Source organism: Monodon monoceros, unplaced genomic scaffold (assembly GCF_005190385.1).
Source record: "Monodon monoceros isolate NGI ecotype Baffin Bay Population unplaced genomic scaffold, NGI_Narwhal_1 Super_Scaffold_10, whole genome shotgun sequence".
Lineage (NCBI taxonomy): Eukaryota > Metazoa > Chordata > Mammalia > Artiodactyla > Monodontidae > Monodon > Monodon monoceros.
In genome coordinates this window covers 56,922,423-56,941,030 of record NW_021703766.1, presented here as the reverse complement: position 1 = coordinate 56,941,030, position 18,608 = coordinate 56,922,423, and the positions used below count along the sequence as shown (strand labels likewise).

General features: G+C 44.2%; 1 protein-coding gene across 1 annotated transcript; it reads left to right on the top strand.

The window, feature by feature from the left end:
- Window positions 1-5,939: 5,939 nt before the first annotated feature.
- On the top strand, window positions 5,940-17,174 carry LOC114886521 (zinc finger protein 211-like). The gene is made up of 3 exons (XM_029207064.1): window positions 5,940-6,150; window positions 7,412-7,538; window positions 12,877-17,174. The coding sequence occupies exons 1-3, from the start codon at window positions 6,118-6,120 to the stop codon at window positions 14,532-14,534; spliced, it is 1,818 nt and encodes a 605-aa protein (XP_029062897.1). The 5' UTR covers window positions 5,940-6,117; the 3' UTR covers window positions 14,535-17,174.
- The last annotated feature ends 1,434 nt before the right edge of the window (window positions 17,175-18,608 follow it).

Sequence of the window (18,608 nt, the reverse complement as noted above, 5' to 3'; positions counted from 1 at the left end):
TGCCTATTTAAAATGTAAATTTTGACATACTTGTGTACAGCCCTCCAACCAGTTTCCCCCTGCCATTGTTAATTCATCCTCAACATGCAAGAGCATACTCTACTTTTGTAATAGCTATTTTCAAATGTATATATAAATGGAATGACTGTGTTTGCCCCTTCCTGTATCTTACATCATTTATCGTGTTTATGCACATTTTTTTGTGTTTCATGATTTACTTAATAGTTTTTAACATTTATAATCCTAGGTATCATGTCTTTGAATACATAATTTCTTAGAATGCATTTCTAAAATAAGAGAGCTCTGGGACTACCCTGGTGGCACAGTGGTTAAGAATCCACCTGGGCTTCCCTGGTGGCGCAGTGGTTGAGAGTCCACCTGCCAATGCAGGGGACACAGGTTCGTGCCCCCGTCCGGGAAGATTCCACATGCCGTGGAGCGGCTGGGCCCGTGAGCCATGGCCGCTGAGCCTGCGCGTCCGGAGCCTGTGCTCCGCAACAGGAGAGGCCACAACAGTGAGAGGTCTGCGTACCGAAAAAACAAAACAAAACAAAACAAAAATGCCTGCCAAGGACTTCCCTGTTGGTGTAGTGGTTAAGAGTCCACCTGCCAATGCAGGGAACACGGGTTCAAGCCCTGGTCTGGGAACATCCCACATGCCGCGGAGCAACTAATCCTGTGTGCCACAACTACTGAGCCTGCGCTCTAGAGCCCACGAGCCACAACTACTGGAGCCGGTGCGCCTAGAGCCCATGCTCCACAACAAGAGAAGCTACAGTAATGAGAAACCTGCGCACCTCAATGAAGAGAAACCACTACAGTGAGAAGCCTGCACACCTCAATGAAGAATTGCCCCCGCTTGCCGCAACTAGAGAAAGCTCATGCACAGTAACGAAGACCCAACACAGCCAAAAATAAATAAATAAAATAAATAAATTAAATAACAAACAAACTGAGGCTGGAACTTCCCTGGTGGTCCAGTGGGTAAGACTCCAATGCAGGGTGCACTGGTTCGATCTCTGGTCAGGGGACTAAGATCCTACATGCTGTGTGGCAAGGCCAAAAAGAAAAAAAAAAGAAAAACAAACTGAGACCATGAGACCACCTTACACTCATTAGGATGGCTAATATGTGATATATATATTTGTTGTGAAAAATGTAAGTTTTTAATCTAATGTGTTTTTTAATTGAGCATTTATTTTTTTAAAAAACTGTAGAATTGATGTTGCACATCTGGTTAGACCTCATAATGGCCTTGTCAGTATACTTTGGACAAAATTAGAATTTTGGACTGGATTTATAACATATATCAGTACCAACCATTACATATGTTTATTGTTTGTCCTCACACCATATGTCTCCTCTATTTCTGCATTCCAAACATGGTGGATATCTTCAGATCTCTGATAACTCTGTGAAGTTATGTGTGGGGCTCTAGAGGTGTTTTTCGTCTACCTGGAACTCCTGGATCTGAATATGCCTTAAAAATTTGTTTTTAACGTAACCATATAAGATACAAGTACATAAAGACACAAACTTTTTATGTCTAAATTTCCTGTTTCTTTCCATAGTACTTATTTAATGAAAACTTTCTGAAGAGTTGCTACTAGGTAGTATAGTATAAGTAGATTAAGTAAATTCTGTATAACTAGAGAAAATTTTCATTTTCTGCATATTGTATTAACTCTAGAAATGCAAGAATTTATCTGTTCTTATTCAGCAATATATCCCAATTAATGAATGAAAATTGAAAGCCCCTTAGCCAATCACCTTTTCTTTGTATTATTATTTGTACCTGACCATCACCTAAGTTAAAAAAGAAAATTAGGGACTTCCCTGTTGGTGCAGTGATTAAGAATCTGCTTGCCAATGCAGGGGACACGGGTTCCAGCCCTGGTCCAGGAAGATCCCACATGCTGCAGAGCAATTAAACCCATGCGCCACAACTACTGATCCTGTGCTGTAGAACCCACGAGCCACAACTACTGAGCCTGTGTACCACAACTACTGAGTCCCATGCGTCTAGAGCCTGTTTTCTGCAAGAAGAGAAGCCACCGCAATGAGAAGCCCGAGCACTACAATGAAGAGTAGCCGCCACTCTCCACAACTAGAGAAAGCCTGTGCACAGCAACAAAGACCCAATGCAGAGAAAAATAAATAATAAATAATAAATAAATAAATTTAAAACAAATTGAGGTCCAGAGCTCTCACGTGGCTGAACTAGGAAGGAGTAGATCCCAAAATTTCCCTTAAAAAAATTAATTGTTTCACTGCAGAAATAAGAAGACAAATGTTTAACAATATTAGGAAAATAATTTTTTGGGAGCAGAAATCATAGAAAAATCACTGCTGATGAGAACAAAGGGGCTGAAAGCTGGGAAATCCGGAGCTAGTAGCAGAGATGTTTCCATCAGCCACTGGCCTGGATTTACAATTACAGTAACACAAAGACTCAAAATGGAAGAGAGACAGTAAAAAGAGATGAAGAAACTCACCAGGATAAGGATGGTGCATGTGGCTTTGGCCACGTGGGGAGGTCTGGGGTAAAGTCTGTTGCTGTGGATGTATTGGGCTCGCTGCTTGTATCTGTGCAGGACAAATATCATGCACCCAATAGTCCAGATCTTGAAGCCCAAATAACATTCAGGGGATAAAATATAAATGCATGTAATAAGCCGAGATTTCTGTCTGACGTGGCTGAGAAACCGTATGTAAAAATTTTTTTCACACATTTGTGCTGTTTCTAGGACCAATCACATTCATAGGAATATAGACATTTACCAACAGCTGAAGGAACCAGAAAAGGAAAGTAAAGAAGCCAATGCATTTGGGGAGATTGAATTCTGAAGTCTATTCACCAAGAGGTTCTGGGGCAAAACTTAATGGCCAGGAAGCCACTCAGAAGGCAGGTAGTGCCGAGAGAAACCCCCGTGGCCACTCTGTAAATACAAGACAAATGTACACCCAAGATCATAGAGGAAGTGTTTCAATCCAAAAGCTGTCATTGTCTGTGGGATCCCTCTGGAGCTAAGAGCCCAGTTGTTGGGGAGGCTAATAAAATAGTCTTGTTCAGGCTTCAGAGACAACAATAGGCTTTTGACTAAACAAAGATTCTGAAAGAGCTACACATCAAGCTGCTAGACTACATGCAGGTCAGCAGAAACGGTGTTAGTCAGTCTTGGGATCCAACAGATAAAGAAGGGAGTAAGTCACAAAGCTTCCTGGGACTTGGGAATCTGGCTAGTTCCTGGAATTCAGTGAACATTCTGAGACTTACAACTAAAGTATCAAAATATTTGCGTTAATAGTCAGAGCTGCGTACTTGCACGCAAGCTGATGACTATCAGCTTGCGGCTTGGCGTTAAAAGCAGGACTCCTTTGGGCAGCACTCTGAAGTCCCACCCGTGGGGTGGACTCACCGCCCGGGACCTTCCCAACTGGGACTCCAGATTGCTGTTCAAGGGAATTCCTAGCTGCCACTTGGATCTGGAAGTAGGTGTCGGCCCAATTCGGTGATGTATGCTCTGTTATATACTCTGTTAATATTATTGCTCTCCCTCTAATGATTGTATATTGAAATTTATATACTCTGTTAATATTCTTATTGCTTTCTCTCTAATGATTGTATATTGAAGTTAAGTTAAATCACTTTCTATTAAAGATTTGATTGAAGCTGTTTATTCGTGTGAGACAAGTGGTTATTTTGCCAGCGAATCCAACGAACCTTAAAACTGAAAGCAGGGGCCTTCCCTGGTGGCGCAGTGGTTGAGAGTCCGCCTGCCGATGCAGGGGACACAGGTTCGTGCCCCAGTCCGGGAAGATCCCATATGCCGCGAAGCGGCTGGACCCGTGAGCCATGACCGCTGAGCCTGCGCATCCAGAGCCTGTGCTCCACAACGGGAGAGGCCACAGCAGTGAGAGGCCAGCGTACAGCCAAAAAAAAAAAAAAACTGAAAGCAGGCTTTTGGCAAAACCGTTGTTGGCCAAGATCAGTTTGTTGTCAGTCTGATCAGTGGGTCTCAACTTGTAACTGGTGAACAAGGTGAAGTTATGAAGACAAAGGCAGGAGGAGTTTTCTAGGACCCCAGCTCCAGCGTGAGTGAGGAACATGATCCCTATTTCCAAGTTGGCATGCCCATCACTTTAATATCTAGGAGATATTGATTTTAATTTGAGACAAAGAAATGGTAGAAAGATAAACATAAATGTATTACCTACTTCTACTCAGCTGTATCTTCTGCTCAGCTGTATCAGATAAATGGGCACTGAGTAATCTGGAGAAAGTAAATCTTGCCTAATATACAGGTGCTTCTAAGCTCAGCCAGTTATTCAATTGTTTTTGATAGTTATATTTTTTCCAAAAAACAGAAAAATCTATCTTGGGTTAGGAATCCACCAATATTGATAATTTTGTAAAGTCTATATTAAGAAAATTGTGCGTTGCACACGAAACTGCTCTGTTTTCAGTGAAACCTCTGGGTATCCTCTGTACATCAGAGCAAACCAGTTTCAGTAATAGATAAAAATGTGGAAATACAAAGTGAAATATTATCTAAAGATTAGCACATTCACTAGCTGGGGCCAGGATAAGTAGGTACGCATTGACTGATTAGGCCTTATGATTAAGAGGGAAGGTCAGGGAATTCCCTGGCGATCCAGTGGTTAGGACTCCACCCTTTCCCTGCTGTGAGCCTGGGTTTGATCTCTGGTTGGGGAACTTGTAAGGTCGGATCTTAACAAACGGCACCGCGAAACAGAGGAAAGCTTCAAGTGAGCTTTATTAGGGAGCGCTCCTGGGCGAGGTTCACTGGTCTGAGAGAAAGGAGCCAGAGAAGTCGCGCCCGGGCGAGGGTTTGGACAGAATTTATAGGGGAAGAAGGGGAAGGGGTGTGGTGAATCCGGGAGGGCGCAGGGTAGTCCTTATTTGGTGGTCTCTTCGGGTATCGTGGCAATATCTGGTGCCGGTTGCATCAGTCTTGGGACCGTTAGTCCCGCCCCTAGAAAGGCGGGAAGGCTGGGCCGGGTGGAAAGTCCCCAGGTCAGTTCCTGGAACTGGGTGTGTGGGAGCTCCAGGTCAATTCCGAGAACTGGGTGTGTGGAACGTTCCGGGCTGATGCAACCTGTGAGTCTGATTGCGTTCCCCTGCCTCGGGCCAGTTGGCCTTACAGAACTAAGATCTCAAAAGCCACACAGTGCGGCCAAAATAAATAAATAAATAAAATAACAATAGTAAGGGAAGTTCCTTCACGTGAATAGAGTGTAGGTGAATCAGACTGGTGGAGCAAGGAAAGTACAAAAAGCAAGAGAACAGCTATCGTGGGTGGCCTGATCATCAGTTTTTGTCACTGAATTGGGCACAATCACCAACTATGCAGTCAGAAGAGTCTTTTCTAGGGGGACGAGAAGCAGTGCTCTCCCTCTTGCCGAGCAGGCCTGTCCAAAATCTCCTCTCCATATTCCCAGTCAGCGTTCTGTCTGACTTTTTTCTGGTCCCTGAACAAAGCCCACAAAATCACTTTAACTCTTCAGGCTGCATGTATATCAGGAGCAATAGGATAATGTTTAGTCTTTGTTCCTCTTACCAGTGGGTTTAAACGTGGGATGGTTTAAAGGATTCCGAGATAATGCACTCCCCGACCCCATGGGTCCTCCGCCCCATTAATAAGTCTGGAGCCCCCCCACCCCAGCCCTAGAGGTCATTTCCTAGTGCTCCTCCTGGTGCTTCTTGGCTTTTTCCCAAGTGGGGCTTCCCGGTGTGGGGCTTCCTTCCTTGAGACTTTTGCACTACATTACCCAGAAGAATTTGTGCTAAGGGGCAGCGACTTTCATCCAATGAAAATCGAGCAAGGGGGCATTTCCGGGAGGGCGAACCTCCTGGAGAGGGACTTCCGGTTTCTTCGTGGCTGCCATTTTAATTACGGTGAAGTCTCTGTAGATGGTCAGGGGCTTTTGTGTGCGGTGTTGGGAGCGAGGTGACAGGCTAAGAGGCGCAAGAGGAGGCTCTGTGCGCACTGAACCGGGGCGGTTTTGAGGGTCGGGGACAGACACTTGCAGTGTCCGTGCAGAGTGGGACCCGGTCGGTCGACTGTCGCCACTCCTTTCCGTCCAGAAGTTCCGATGGCGGCGTCTGCGCTGAGGGACCAGGCTCAGGTAAACGCTGTGCGTTCCGAGTTCTCCCCGGCCTGTCTCCCCACCCAGATACGAACGGCCCGCGTGGTAGGCGGCTGTTCACGTCGCTTTATCCCAGGCCCAGGGTCTAGGACAGAGGGGCCTCCAGGGGTCTTTTCCCTTTTTCTGCCTGCGTGAGACTTGGAGATGCAACTGAAGCAGGAACATTCCGGGAACCTGGAGTCCATCTTGTTTCTGCAAGGAAGAAAGTTTGAGGCCAGGTTGCATCTGGAGTGGTAGATGAGAGGTTATACCTTTCTTCTCCGAGAGGAAAGCCCTCCGAGAAGGGCTCCGAAAGCCCTCGGAGCGGTGGAGAGTTTTGAACACAGGAAGCACACCATCTGAATTAGGCCTTTAAAAATACTCCAGAGCCTGTTTGGTGGAAGCACAGACTGTAGGGGGTGATGAGATTATTGAGGCAGAGGGAAGTGTGACTTTTCCAAAGTCACAACTTGTAAGAGGTAGCACCGGGGACCGAGGCACGGAGGAGAGGTTTGCTAGTCATCCCGATGTTACCTGGCTCTGGTACCTGACAGAGGTCCAGTTGTGAGAAGGACAGAGATGTCCTTGGGAAAAAGAGAAAGGCAGCGCCTAGCTCACAGCATAGAGGTGTGTGTGAGGGCTTTACCCAGCATGCATACAAGTGCATGAGCCTCTGGAACACAGCCATGGTCTCTTTCCTCCATAGTTTGCCTTTTCTTACATGTTCCCAGGCTGCAGAAACACTTGGAGCAAGTGGAGGTTGTCCCAGTCCCTCGCTTGTTCTCACCCCCCACGCACACATTCTCTGTATTTGAGGTGTATTGGGGCTCTTCACCTGCCATTCTCCCAGCTCTTTGGTTTGGGGACCCTGGAGAACCCCATGCTCAGTTTCCTGAGTGAAGGCCGGGTTCTATGTAGGGGTTTCCCATTTCCCAACACCAGTGGAAGGAGGCGTGGAAGGTTACTCATGAATCCAATACCAGTATGTGGAAGTGCTCTGAGGTGAGGCTGAGCTGGTTTAGGTAAGTGCAGATCTCCTTTTTTCTGGTGGAAATAAACAGGGAAGGGCAAGAGTTAGACTTGAAATGACTGCCTATGTATTCTGGAGGAAAAGGGAGGTGCAGATCAAAGGAAGATGGTTTTCTTCCCCAGGTCCCAAGAAGCTCCATCTGATTGGGTAGTAGGGGAAATGTGTAGGAAGATGGATTGTGGGTTTTCAGGAGTGAGACTGTTCATGGTTTTATTTGTCCCTGTTTACCAGGGCAGTGTGACCTTTGAGGATGTTGCCGTGTACTTCTCCTGGGAGGAATGGTGTCTTCTTGATGAGGTTCAGATACACCTGTACCTTGATGTCATGCTGGAGAACTTTGCACTTGTATGCATGCTGGGTAAGGTCCTCACACCCACCCCTATCCTCTGAGCTAGGCTCTGCCTTTCTTCTCTTTCCCAGGGGCAGCTCTGTCCTTCTCACATCTGGAACACAGGCACTGCTTTCTTCAATTTCTTGGTTATGTGCTGTGGTTACTATGGCTAGGCAGAGTGTATCCCTATTCCTTAGTGCCGGGACACCTGTAGCTCCAAAGTTTTGCAGGTGAGGATTTAGGTTCAGTAGTCTTGCACTCAGTCTGATAGATCCCTCCTTGCTCGCCCTCTCTGCCCAGGCGATTGTCAAAATCCATGGTACCCAAGTTTTGCTCCATTCCTCTCCATGACATTTTTTTGTGCCTTACTTCACAACAGACTGTTGTCACTGACATGGTCGTTACTAAAACAGACCATGAGCCGTTTCTGTAAGACCTTTTTCCGAGGTTCCAATTTCTGTTTATCAACACTGGCATCTGTTAAGCATTCCGGTCAGCAATGAATGAAATTCCTGTTGCTCCACACCCTTATAGCATTTGGTGTTGTGAATGTTTGGATTTTGGCCCTTCTCACAGGTATGTAATAGTGTGTACTTTTCAGTTTAATTTGCATTTCCTTGCATCTTTGTATATGCTAAATTGTCATCTGTATATCTTATTATTATTTTTTTTGGCTACGTTGGGTCTTCATTGCTGCACGTGGGCTTTTTCTAGTTGCGGTGAACAGGGTCTACTCTTCATTGTGGTGCGCGGGTTTCTCATTGCAGTGGCTTCTCTTGTTGCAGAGCATGGTCTCTAGGCACGCAGGCTTCAGTAGTTGTGGCACGTGGGTTTCAGTAGTTGTGGCTCACAGGCTCTAGAGCGCAGGCTCAGTAGTTGTGGCACACGGGCTTAGTTGCTCCGTGGCATGTGGGATTTTCACGGACCAGGGCTTGAACCTGCGTCCCTGCATTGGCAGGCGGATTCTTAACCACTGCGCCACCAGGGAAGTCCTGTATATCTTCCTTTAATGAGGTGTTTGTTAAGATGTTTTGCTTATGTGGTATTTGGGTTTTTGTTTTCTTACTAAGTTTTAAGAGTATTTTTGTATTTAGCATTTAGGTCTGTGATCCATTTTGAGTTAATTTTTTGTGAAGGTTTGTGTCTAGAATTCATTTCTTGGCATGTGATGTTCGGTTGTTCCAGTACTATTTATTCAAAAGACTTAACTTTTCTCCATTGTATTGCGCTTGTTCATCTGTCAAAGGTCAGTTGAATGTATTTCTATGGGTCTATTTCTGGGTTTTCAATACTGTTCATTGAACAGTTTCTCTGTCTTTTCAGCAATATCACACTGGCTTGATTACTTTACATACTAAGTCTTAAAGTTGAGTAGTGTCAGTCTGCCAGCTTTGTTCTTCTTAAGTTTTGTGTTGGCTATTCTCGGACTTTTGCCTTTTTGTATAAATTTTAGGATGAAAGTATTTATGTCCACAAAATAACTTGCTGGTATTTTGATTTGGGTTGCATTGAATCTATTGATGAAGTTGGGAAGAACGGACATCTTGATGATACTGGGTTTTCCTGTTTATGAACGTGAAATAACTTTCCATTTATTTAGTTCTTTGATTTCTTTATTAGAATGTTTGATCGTTTATTTGTTTTTTGGCTACTCTGTGAGACCTGAGGAATTTTAGTTCCCCTACTAGGGATCGAACTCAGGCCCATGGCAGTGAAAGCATGCAGTCCTAACCAGTGGACCACCATGGAATTCATGATTTCTCTATCTAAGTTTTGTAGTTTCTCTCATGTATATCTTGTACATGTTTTGGTAGATCTGTAACTCAATATTTCTTTCTATTGCTCTCTTTTTTTTTTTTTGAGAGGGTGGTAATTTACATGGTATTGTGTTTTTAATTTCAAATTCACTTGTTCATTGATGGTATATAGGACATAATTGACTTTTGTATATTAAGCTTATGTCCTGAAAGCTTGCTATAATTGCTTCTTAGTTCCAGGAATTGTTTTTTCCTCTATTTTTTGGGTGTTTTACATAGCTGATCATGTCATATGAGAATGAAGACAGTTTTATTCCTTCCTTCCTGATCAGTATGCCATTTATATAACCGCATCTCATTGCCTTTGTTTTGACTTCCACTGTAAAGTTGAAAGGGAGTTGTAAAAGGGAACATCCTTGCCTTCTTCGTCTTAGTGGGAGAGTTCTAGTTTTTCTCTAGTAAGTATGATAGTAGCTATAGGGTTTTATTTAGTTTATCAAGTTTAAGTATTTTTTCAATTTTTAGGTTATATCATATGGAGATTTTGAATATGAGTGGCTGTTGGATTTTGTCAGATCCTTTTTCTGCATCTATTGATGAGATCATGAGTTGGTTTTTAACCTGTTGATGACATGGATTATATTAATTGATTTTTTAATGTTAAGTCAGCATTGTATAACGTGGATCATTCTCAGTTTGTCATGGTGTATAATCCATCCTTCCTTCCTTCCTTCCTTCCTTCCTTCCCTCCTTCCTTCCCTCCCTCCCTCCCTCCCTCCCTCCCTCCCTCCCTCCCTCCCTCCCTTCCTGCATTGGATCTTCATTGCTGCGCACAGGCTTTCTCTAGTTGCGGTGATTGAGGGGCTACTCTTCATTGTGGCATGCGGGCTTCTCATTGCAATTGCTTCTCTTATTGTTGAGCATGGGCTCTAGGTGCGCGGGCTCAGTAGTTGTGTCTTTCAGGCTCAGTCATTGTGGCTCACGGTCTTAGTTGCTCTGCAGCATGTGGGATCTTCCCAGACAAGGGCTCCAACCCCTGTCCCCTGCATTGGCAGGCGGATTCTTAACCAGTGTGCCACCAGGGAAGCCCTCCTTTTTCACTTTGATATTAATAATTTGTGTCCTCTCTTGTTTTTGTGACTAGGCTGACTAGCATGTTTTTGATTTTATTGGGCATTTTAAAGAACCAGCTTTTTTTTGCCTTTGTTGATTTTTCTCTACTGATTTTTTTAAATTATTTCTTTTTTTCTTCTTTTGTATTTCATTTTCTCTTAGTTTCCTAAGATAGAGGCACAGATGACTGATTTTAGGTTTTTCATCTTATCTAATATATGCATTCAGTGCTACCGATTGCCATATAAACACTGCTTTCACTGCATCGGCATTTTTTTTTAAGTTTATTTTTCGGTGCGTTGGGTCTTCGTTGCTGTGTGTGGGCTTTGTCTAGTTGCAGTGAGTGGGGACTACTCTTCGTTGTGGTGCACAGGCTTCTTATTGTGGTGGCTTCTCTTGTTGTAGAGCGTGGGCTCTAGGGGTGCGGACTTCAGTAGTTGCAGTGTGTGGGCTCTAGAGCGCAAGCTTAGTAGTTGCGGCACACGGGCTTAGTTGCTCTGCAGCATGTGGGATGTTCCCAGACCAGGGCTTGAACCCGTGTCCCCTGCATTGGCAGGCAGATTCTTAACTGCCACCAAGGAAGTCCCCATCTGCATGTTTTCACAACTGCTGTGTTTCTTTCTTTCAAAATACTTAAAAATTTATCTTAATATTTATTCTTTGACCCATGTTTTATTTGGAAGTGTATTGTTGAATTTATCAGTGTTGTGCAATTTTACAGCTATCCTTTTGTTACTGGTTGCCGGTGTAATTCCACTTTGTTCTGAGAACTGATCTTGTATGTTTTCTATTCTTTTAAATTTGTTAAGGTGTGTTTTCTGGCCCAAGGTGTAGTCCATCTTGTGAATGTTCTATGTCAGTTTGAGAAGAATATTCTGCTGTTTTTGAATGGAGTAGCCTAGTAATCTGTAGGTGACTGTTACATCCAGTTGACTGATGATGGTGATCCTCAGTTTACCAGCATCCTTATAGATTTTTTTCTTTTCTGGATCTGTTCATTTCTTAGAGAGGTTTGTTGAATGAAGTCTCCAAGTGTTATAGCAGGTTCATCTATTTTTTACTTGTAGGTCTGTTTTGCCTCATATTTTGACATTGTGTTGTTAGACGCAGACATGTTAAGGATTGTTGTGTATTCTGGAGTATTGACCCCTTTACCATTGTGTCATTCTCATTATCCCTGATGACTTTGCTTATGCAAAATCTGCTGTGATATCAGTATAGTTACTACCACTTTTCTTTTTTTTCTTTTGATTTGTGTGGACCTCTTTTTCTGTATTGACATACTTTTAATTTATATGCATCTTTTTTTTAAGCATCTTTTCAAAAATTTTTTGTGGTATGTGGGCCTCTGACTGCCGTGGCCTCTCCCACTGTGGAGCATAGGCTCCAGATGTGCAGGCTTAGTGGACACGGCCCACGGGCCCAGCAGCTCTGCTGCATGCACGATCCTCCTGGACCGGGGCACGAACCTGCGTCCCCTGCATCGGCAGGCGGACTCTCAACCACTGCGCCACAGGGAAGACCTTTAAGCATCTTTTTAAAAAAAATTTAAAATTTTGATTATGCTGGGTCTTAGTCGAGGCTCGCAGGCTCCTTAGTGGTGACTCACTTGCTCCTTTAGTTGTGGCATGTGTGCTCCTTAGTTGCGGCACGTGTGCTCCTTAATTGTGGCTGCTGGGGTCCTTAGTTGTGGCTTATGGGTTCCTTAGTTGCAGCTCAGAGGCCCCTTAGTTGTGGTGTGCAAACTCTTAGTTGTGGCATGCATGTAGGATCTAATTCCCAGACCAGGGATCAAACCCGCGTCCCCTGCATTAGAAGGTGGACTCTTTTTTTGGGGGGGGGTACACAGCCCTCTCACTGTTGTGGCCTCTCCAGTTGCAGAGCACAGGCTCAGCAGCCATGGCTCACGGGCCTAGCCGCTCTGCGGCACGTGGGATCTTCCCAGACCAGGGCACGAATCCGCATCCCCTGCATTGGCAGGTGGACTCTCAACCACTGTGCCACCAGGGAAGCCACCTACTTCCCATTTTTATTCTGACTCCAGCCTGGGATAATTTCCCTACCACCTCTCTAACCCATTTATCTCATGTGGTCTTCACATTGTTTTCCCCTTAGTACTTACTGGTATTGTTTATGTCCTCAACCATGTATATATCCTTTAATATTTCTTGAACACCAGCTACCAGTTGCAGTCAGATTTTCTGGGGCCTGGAAATACACTTCTGCATAGTATGATAGGTCACCAGTAGATGTGGTCCTGTAAAAGCCATTGACAGAGGAGTTAATTGTCGAACTTGCCTTTTGCCTTGGGCCACATCCAGTCCCTGTGTCTTGTACTTGGTGAGAGCACCTTCTTTCCCAATTTGACCCCAACTCCATTTCCTGAACACAATCCTGTGGACTGCTTCCTTCATGTGTCAGATATACAGTTGTGATGGTGTCACTCACACCCAATAACATGAACAAGAACTTCACCATCATTTCTTTGTTTTCAGGTTCTTGGCACTGGGTCGAGGATGAAGAGACACCTTCTGAACAGAGCGTATCTGCAGAAGGAGTGTCACAGATCAGGACTTCCAGCGCAGGTTCATCTCTTGAGAAGACCCAGCCCTGTAAGATGTGCCTCCCAGTCTTGAAAGACATTTTGCACTTGGCTGAAGAGCAAGGAACAAATAGGGGGCAGAAAGCATACACATGTGGGGCATGTGGGAAACAGTTCTATTTCACTGCAAACCTTCAAGAGCACCAGAAGCAGCACATTAGAGAGAAACCCTTCAGCTGTGATATGGGGAGACCCGCATTTTTCAAAAACTGCACAATCCATGCAACAGGGAATCTCTCTAGCTACATGGAGATTGGGAACAACTATGTGGCCAAAATGGGACTTCAGAAAGAGGTCACTAATACCAGGAAGAAACTGAACAACAGTAAGGAGTGTGAAGCTGTTTTTGACAGTGGAAAATGTCATCACAGCTGTGGAGAAGGCAACAAATTCTCCAGCCACACAGAAATACTTGTTCAGTCTGAGACAGTCCTCACTTGTGAAAGGTTTTGTGAATGCAGCAACTGTGGGAAAGCCTGCACCCAAAGAAGTAACCATAGTCAGCACCAGAAAGTTCACACTGGAGAAAGGCCTTATGAATGCAGCCAATGTGGAAAATTTTTTACCCACAAATCTAGTTTCCTTACACATCAGAGAGTTCACAGTGGGGAAAGGCCTTATGAGTGCAGTGAATGTGGAAAATCTTTTACTACTAGGTCTGGCCTCTATTATCATCTGCGAGTTCACACTGGAGAAAGGCCTTATGAGTGCAATGAATGTGGGAAATCTTTTAGTAATAGGTCAATCCTTTGTAATCATCAGAGAGTTCACAGTGGAGAAAAGCCTTTTGAGTGCAGTGAATGTGGGAAATTCTTTAGCCGAAATGGACACCTCAGTGCCCATAAGAAAGTTCATACTGGAGAAAAGCCTTATGAATGCAATAAATGTGGAAAATTTTTTACTGCTAAGACGAGCCTTCATTACCATCAGCGAATTCACAGTGGAGAAAAGCCTTATGAGTGTAGTCAATGTGGGAAATCTTTTACTACTAGCTCTGGTTTCTATTATCATCAGAGAGTTCACAGTGGAGAAAGGCCTTATGAGTGCAATGAATGTGGGAAATCTTTTACTAGTAGTTCTGGTCTCTATTATCATCAGAGAGTTCACAGTGGAGAAAGGCCTTATGAGTGCAGTGAATGTGGGAAATCTTTTACTACTAGTTCTGCTCTCTATTATCATCAGAGAGTTCACAGTGGAGAAAGGCCTTATGAGTGCAGTGAATGTGGGAAGTGTTTTACTGGTAGCTCGAGCCTTAATCGTCATCAGAGAGTTCACAGTGGAGAAAGGCCTTATGAGTGCATTGCATGTGGGAAATGTTTTAGTATTATATCTGATCTTTATGTTCATCAGAGAATTCACACAGGAGAAAGGCCTTATAAGTGCAATGAATGTGGGAAATGTTTTACTGATACGTCAAGCCTTCGTCGTCATCAGAGAGTTCACACTGGAGAAAGGCCTTATGAGTGCACTGAATGTGGGAAATCCTTTAGCCGAAGACAGCTCCTCCATATCCATAGGAAAATCCACACTGGAGAAAAGCCTTGTGAGTGAAAGGAATGTGATAAATCTTATTGAAAGGTGCCACTTCATTAAACATCAGTTCACACTGGTAAAAGGGCCTTATGAATATAGCGAATATAGATGGGACTAATGTTCAAGGAGTTTGAGATTGTAACAGGGTGGGAAGAACCCCTGCAGTTACTGTGCAGCAAATGTACCCTTTCTTGGGACAAACTGAGGCACAGAGAGAATGTATCATCTGTTGTGAACAGCGATCTGTATTCAATGTCAGGTTGCCTGGTTCAGGACATAGGGAATCTGGTCACTTCAGTTCTTTTCTCCCCCTTCCCCCGTTGAGGACAAAAAGACACGTTGTCCATCCGGACACTTTTGCCCCCCACCCCAGGAGCCCTGCTGATACCATAGCCCCATGCTGATGAATAGGGCTGTCTTTTCTCTGGGAAACAACATTGATGGCTTTCTTGGAAATGACTCCCATTCATCTACCCAACCAAACCAGTGCTTATAGTGTTTTTATTCACATTTGTAAAGGAAGACATGTGCAGCCCAGAGACGTTGAGGGAATTCCACAAGACCTCACTACTGCCAGGTCTTTGATGAGAGTGCTTCCTCTACACTGCACCCTTCCAGTGGCCTCTCCTGCTTTGAGCAGGGACTCCCATTTTCTTTGTCCCAAAGATGAACTACCAACACCTGATGTGTTTTCCACCTGGACCTCCAGCTTCATTTTTTCCAGTGTACATCTCCTTCCTGCAAACACCCTCCCTCTTGGGACGTTCTTACAGTGACAGCAGCACCAAGCCAGGTACTGCAGAGGATCATTGGAGTCAGCCCAAATGTGACACTGGCTCCACTGCCATATGCAGTGATTCGTTTTCAAGGTCCTTTCCTTCTTTTTCATAAACCCACTTCAGGATGTCCTCGTTTCCCCATTATGCAGTTGACATGCTCACTGTTCTGGGCAGTGTGAAGGACACTGAAGGACTAGGAATGTCCACTGTGGCCCTCACATGGCCTGGTCCCCAAGGCTATTCCTCCTAATCCCTTTTACCATCCCCTTACTGCTCCTCCCCCACCACCCTCCCCAAAATGTAAGTCACCAAATAATGATTTTTAATCAGCAAGAACTTTCCTGCCCCCCTTTTGCGACCTACATTTGACCAACCTAGCTTAAAAGCTAAGACAGAATGCAGGCTGACCCCTCCGATGAAGACTGTAAAATCGCAGTATAAAATCAGTATGATTTTAATTGCTTTTTTCTCATGGTTCTTTTTTTTTTTGGGTGCACTTTGTGGCATGTGGGATTTTAGTTATCCAACCAGGGATTGAACCTCTGCCCCCTGCAGTGGAAATGCAGAGCCATAACTAGTGGACTGCCAGGGGATTCCCTCAGGATTTTTCAGTTTGAGTTATTGTGTTTTTTTTTTAATCTGTCTATTTTTTACCTGCATGTCTTGTTTTGATAAATTTCTATTTCTTTTACCTGCTTTTATTTTGTGAGTTCTTGTCTGTTTTCTCTTTCCTTGACAAGTAAGAGATCAGGGAAACAACAAAGGTATCTGTGAGATTTCACACATTTACCCAATGTGAGTGACTTCTTTTCTGCATGGAACTGTAATTTGGCATAGTGAAAGAATATGTTCTCAATTTTTTCTTAATTTTGGTCTTATGCATAATGTAATGGCCACATACATTATATATGTTAAAGATAAATCTGGGGCTTCCCTGGTGGTGCAGTGGTTGAGAGTCCACCTGCCGATGCAGGGGACATGGGTTCGTGCCCCAGTCCGGGAAGATCCCACATGCCGTGGAGCGGCTGGCCCCGTGAGCCACGGTCACTGAGCCTGCACATCTGGAGCCTGTGCTCCACGACGGGAGAGGCCACGACAGTGAGAGGTCTGCATACCACAAAAAAAAATAAAATAAAATAAAAGATAAATCTGCACTATTAACATATGCTACCTCAGGTTTTTTCCTCTTTTTATTCTCAGCCCCCCCCTTTTTTTCCCCACACCACACAGCTTGTGGGACCTCAGTTCCCTGACCAGACATCAAACCCAGGCCCCAGCACTGAAAGCCCAGAATCCTAACCACTAGGCCACCAGGGAACTCCCATATCCTACCTCAGTCTTAAGTCTAGATATTCAGTAACACAGTAAATGAAATCCTGGTTTGTAGTCTTTGCCAATTTCCCTGGTGTAAATACTTCCAGCATATCCAATGTCAAATTGCCAACATAATGTCGCTGAATATGGAGTTGGGAGGCATTGTCAGGAGCCCACCATTGTATTCTTTTTCTACCTTACAGGTACAGTAGCCACAAATAATTTTAAGAATGTCGCTAGTAAACCATAGTAGAATGATTATAAAGTGACAGGTTTTGCATATTTGTTTTAAAAATCGTTTAATATATGTATAGTTGACTGAAAAGAAATTACATGTATCTTAAATGTACATTTTAACACTGTGATACTTGTGTAAAGCCCTGAAACAAGTTTCCCCCTGTCACTTTTAATTCATCCTCAAAATTAAAAATACTGATGCAAGAGCATATTCTACTTTTGAAATAACTTTTTTCAAATGTATATATAAATGGAATGACTGTGTAGGAACCTTCCTGTATATTACATCATTTACTGTATTTTGTAGATTTTTTGTGTTTGTGTATCGTGATTTACTTAGTGGTTTTTACAATTTATAATCCCAGGTATGTCTTTGAATACATAAATTTCTTTTTTTTTAATTTATTTTATTTACTTTTGGCTGTGTTGGGTCTTCGTTGCTGCACACAGGCTTTCTCTAGTTGCAGCGAGTGGGAGCTACTTTTCTCTGCAGTGCATGGGCTTCTCATTGCAGTGGCTTCTCTTGTTGTGGAGCACGGGCGCTAGTCGCATGGGCTTCAGTAGTTGCAGCCCTTGGCATGTGGGATCTTCCCAGACCAGGGATCGAACTCATGTCCCCTGCATTGGCAGGCAGATTCTCAACCACTGCACCACCAGGGAAGCCCCTGAATACATAATTTCTTAAAATGTGTTTCTAAAATAAGAGCCTTTACATAACTCCAGTAACTTTATTACACATGAAAGTATTCTAAATATCGGTGCATATCAGCGCAAATGGGGACACTGTGTGACAGATTTTGATTGCTAACACACTTCGATGCACCCTGTACCTACAAACTACCACAGCACAAAGGACTTATGACAGAAGTGAGAACCTGTTTGGGAAATAAAGTGGGAGATGCTGACCTAGCACAGCAGGTGTGGCTACAAAAGTCACAAATACTCCAGCGAGATTTTGGGGCAGGCATGTGATAGAGATGCCCAACATTCTGGTGTGTGGGCCGCACATAATCTCCCAGTCTTCCTGGATAATGTGTGATGAGGTGAGTGCAGACTGGTTTGGAAAGAACAACTTCTCCCACATCATTGCAAGTATGATGATGCACTGATGGTTTTCAGACCAGGGACTGGGTAACCACCTTGTTACAACCTGGAGATTCACACCTGTGAGCAGCTTTGTTAAGCAAGCAGAAGGACTTGGGGTGGGGTTTTACAGGCTTTATGGGAGGTGTCAGGCTGCATTCAGCACATAGCATTTAGACTTAGGTTTGTCAAGCATGAGTCCCGAGGAGATGTGGGCACGTTCTTGATGATTAGCAATCATTATTTGGTGACATTTTTCTGTTGGGTAGGAGGAGCAGTTAAGCAGTGTGTCCTAGAGTTAGGAGTAAGAGCCTTGGGGACTTGGAGAGGGCTACAGTGAACGTTTCTAGTCCTTCAGTGTCCTTTACAGTGATTGGAATAGTGACTGGGAGAATTTGGACACACGCACATCATGAAGCAGGTTCATGAAGATGGACATGACCTTGGAAACAAATCACTGCATGTGGTGGTGGAGGCCTCTGTCACATCTGAGGTGAAACTGAAGACCTGTGTGTGTTGCTGGGTGGTGCTGCTGTCCCTGTGAAAGTCTTCCTAATAGGGAGGCTGTTTGCAGAGAGGTGGTGTGCACTGGGGATAGTGGAGCTGGAGGCCCTGGTGGAGATGCAGACGTCAGGTGTGTATAGTTCATGATTGGGACACAGCAGATGGAGTGCCTCCT

Excerpts from the sequence above, each read along its gene's own strand:
- LOC114886521 (XM_029207064.1), top strand. The coding sequence starts at position 6,118 with ATGGCGGCGTCTGCGCTGAGGGACCAGGCTCAG. Across the intron at positions 6,151-7,411 it reads CGCTGAGGGACCAGGCTCAG|GGCAGTGTGACCTTTGAGGA; the intron begins GTAAACGCTGTG and ends CCTGTTTACCAG. Across the intron at positions 7,539-12,876 it reads TGCACTTGTATGCATGCTGG|GTTCTTGGCACTGGGTCGAG; the intron begins GTAAGGTCCTCA and ends CTTTGTTTTCAG.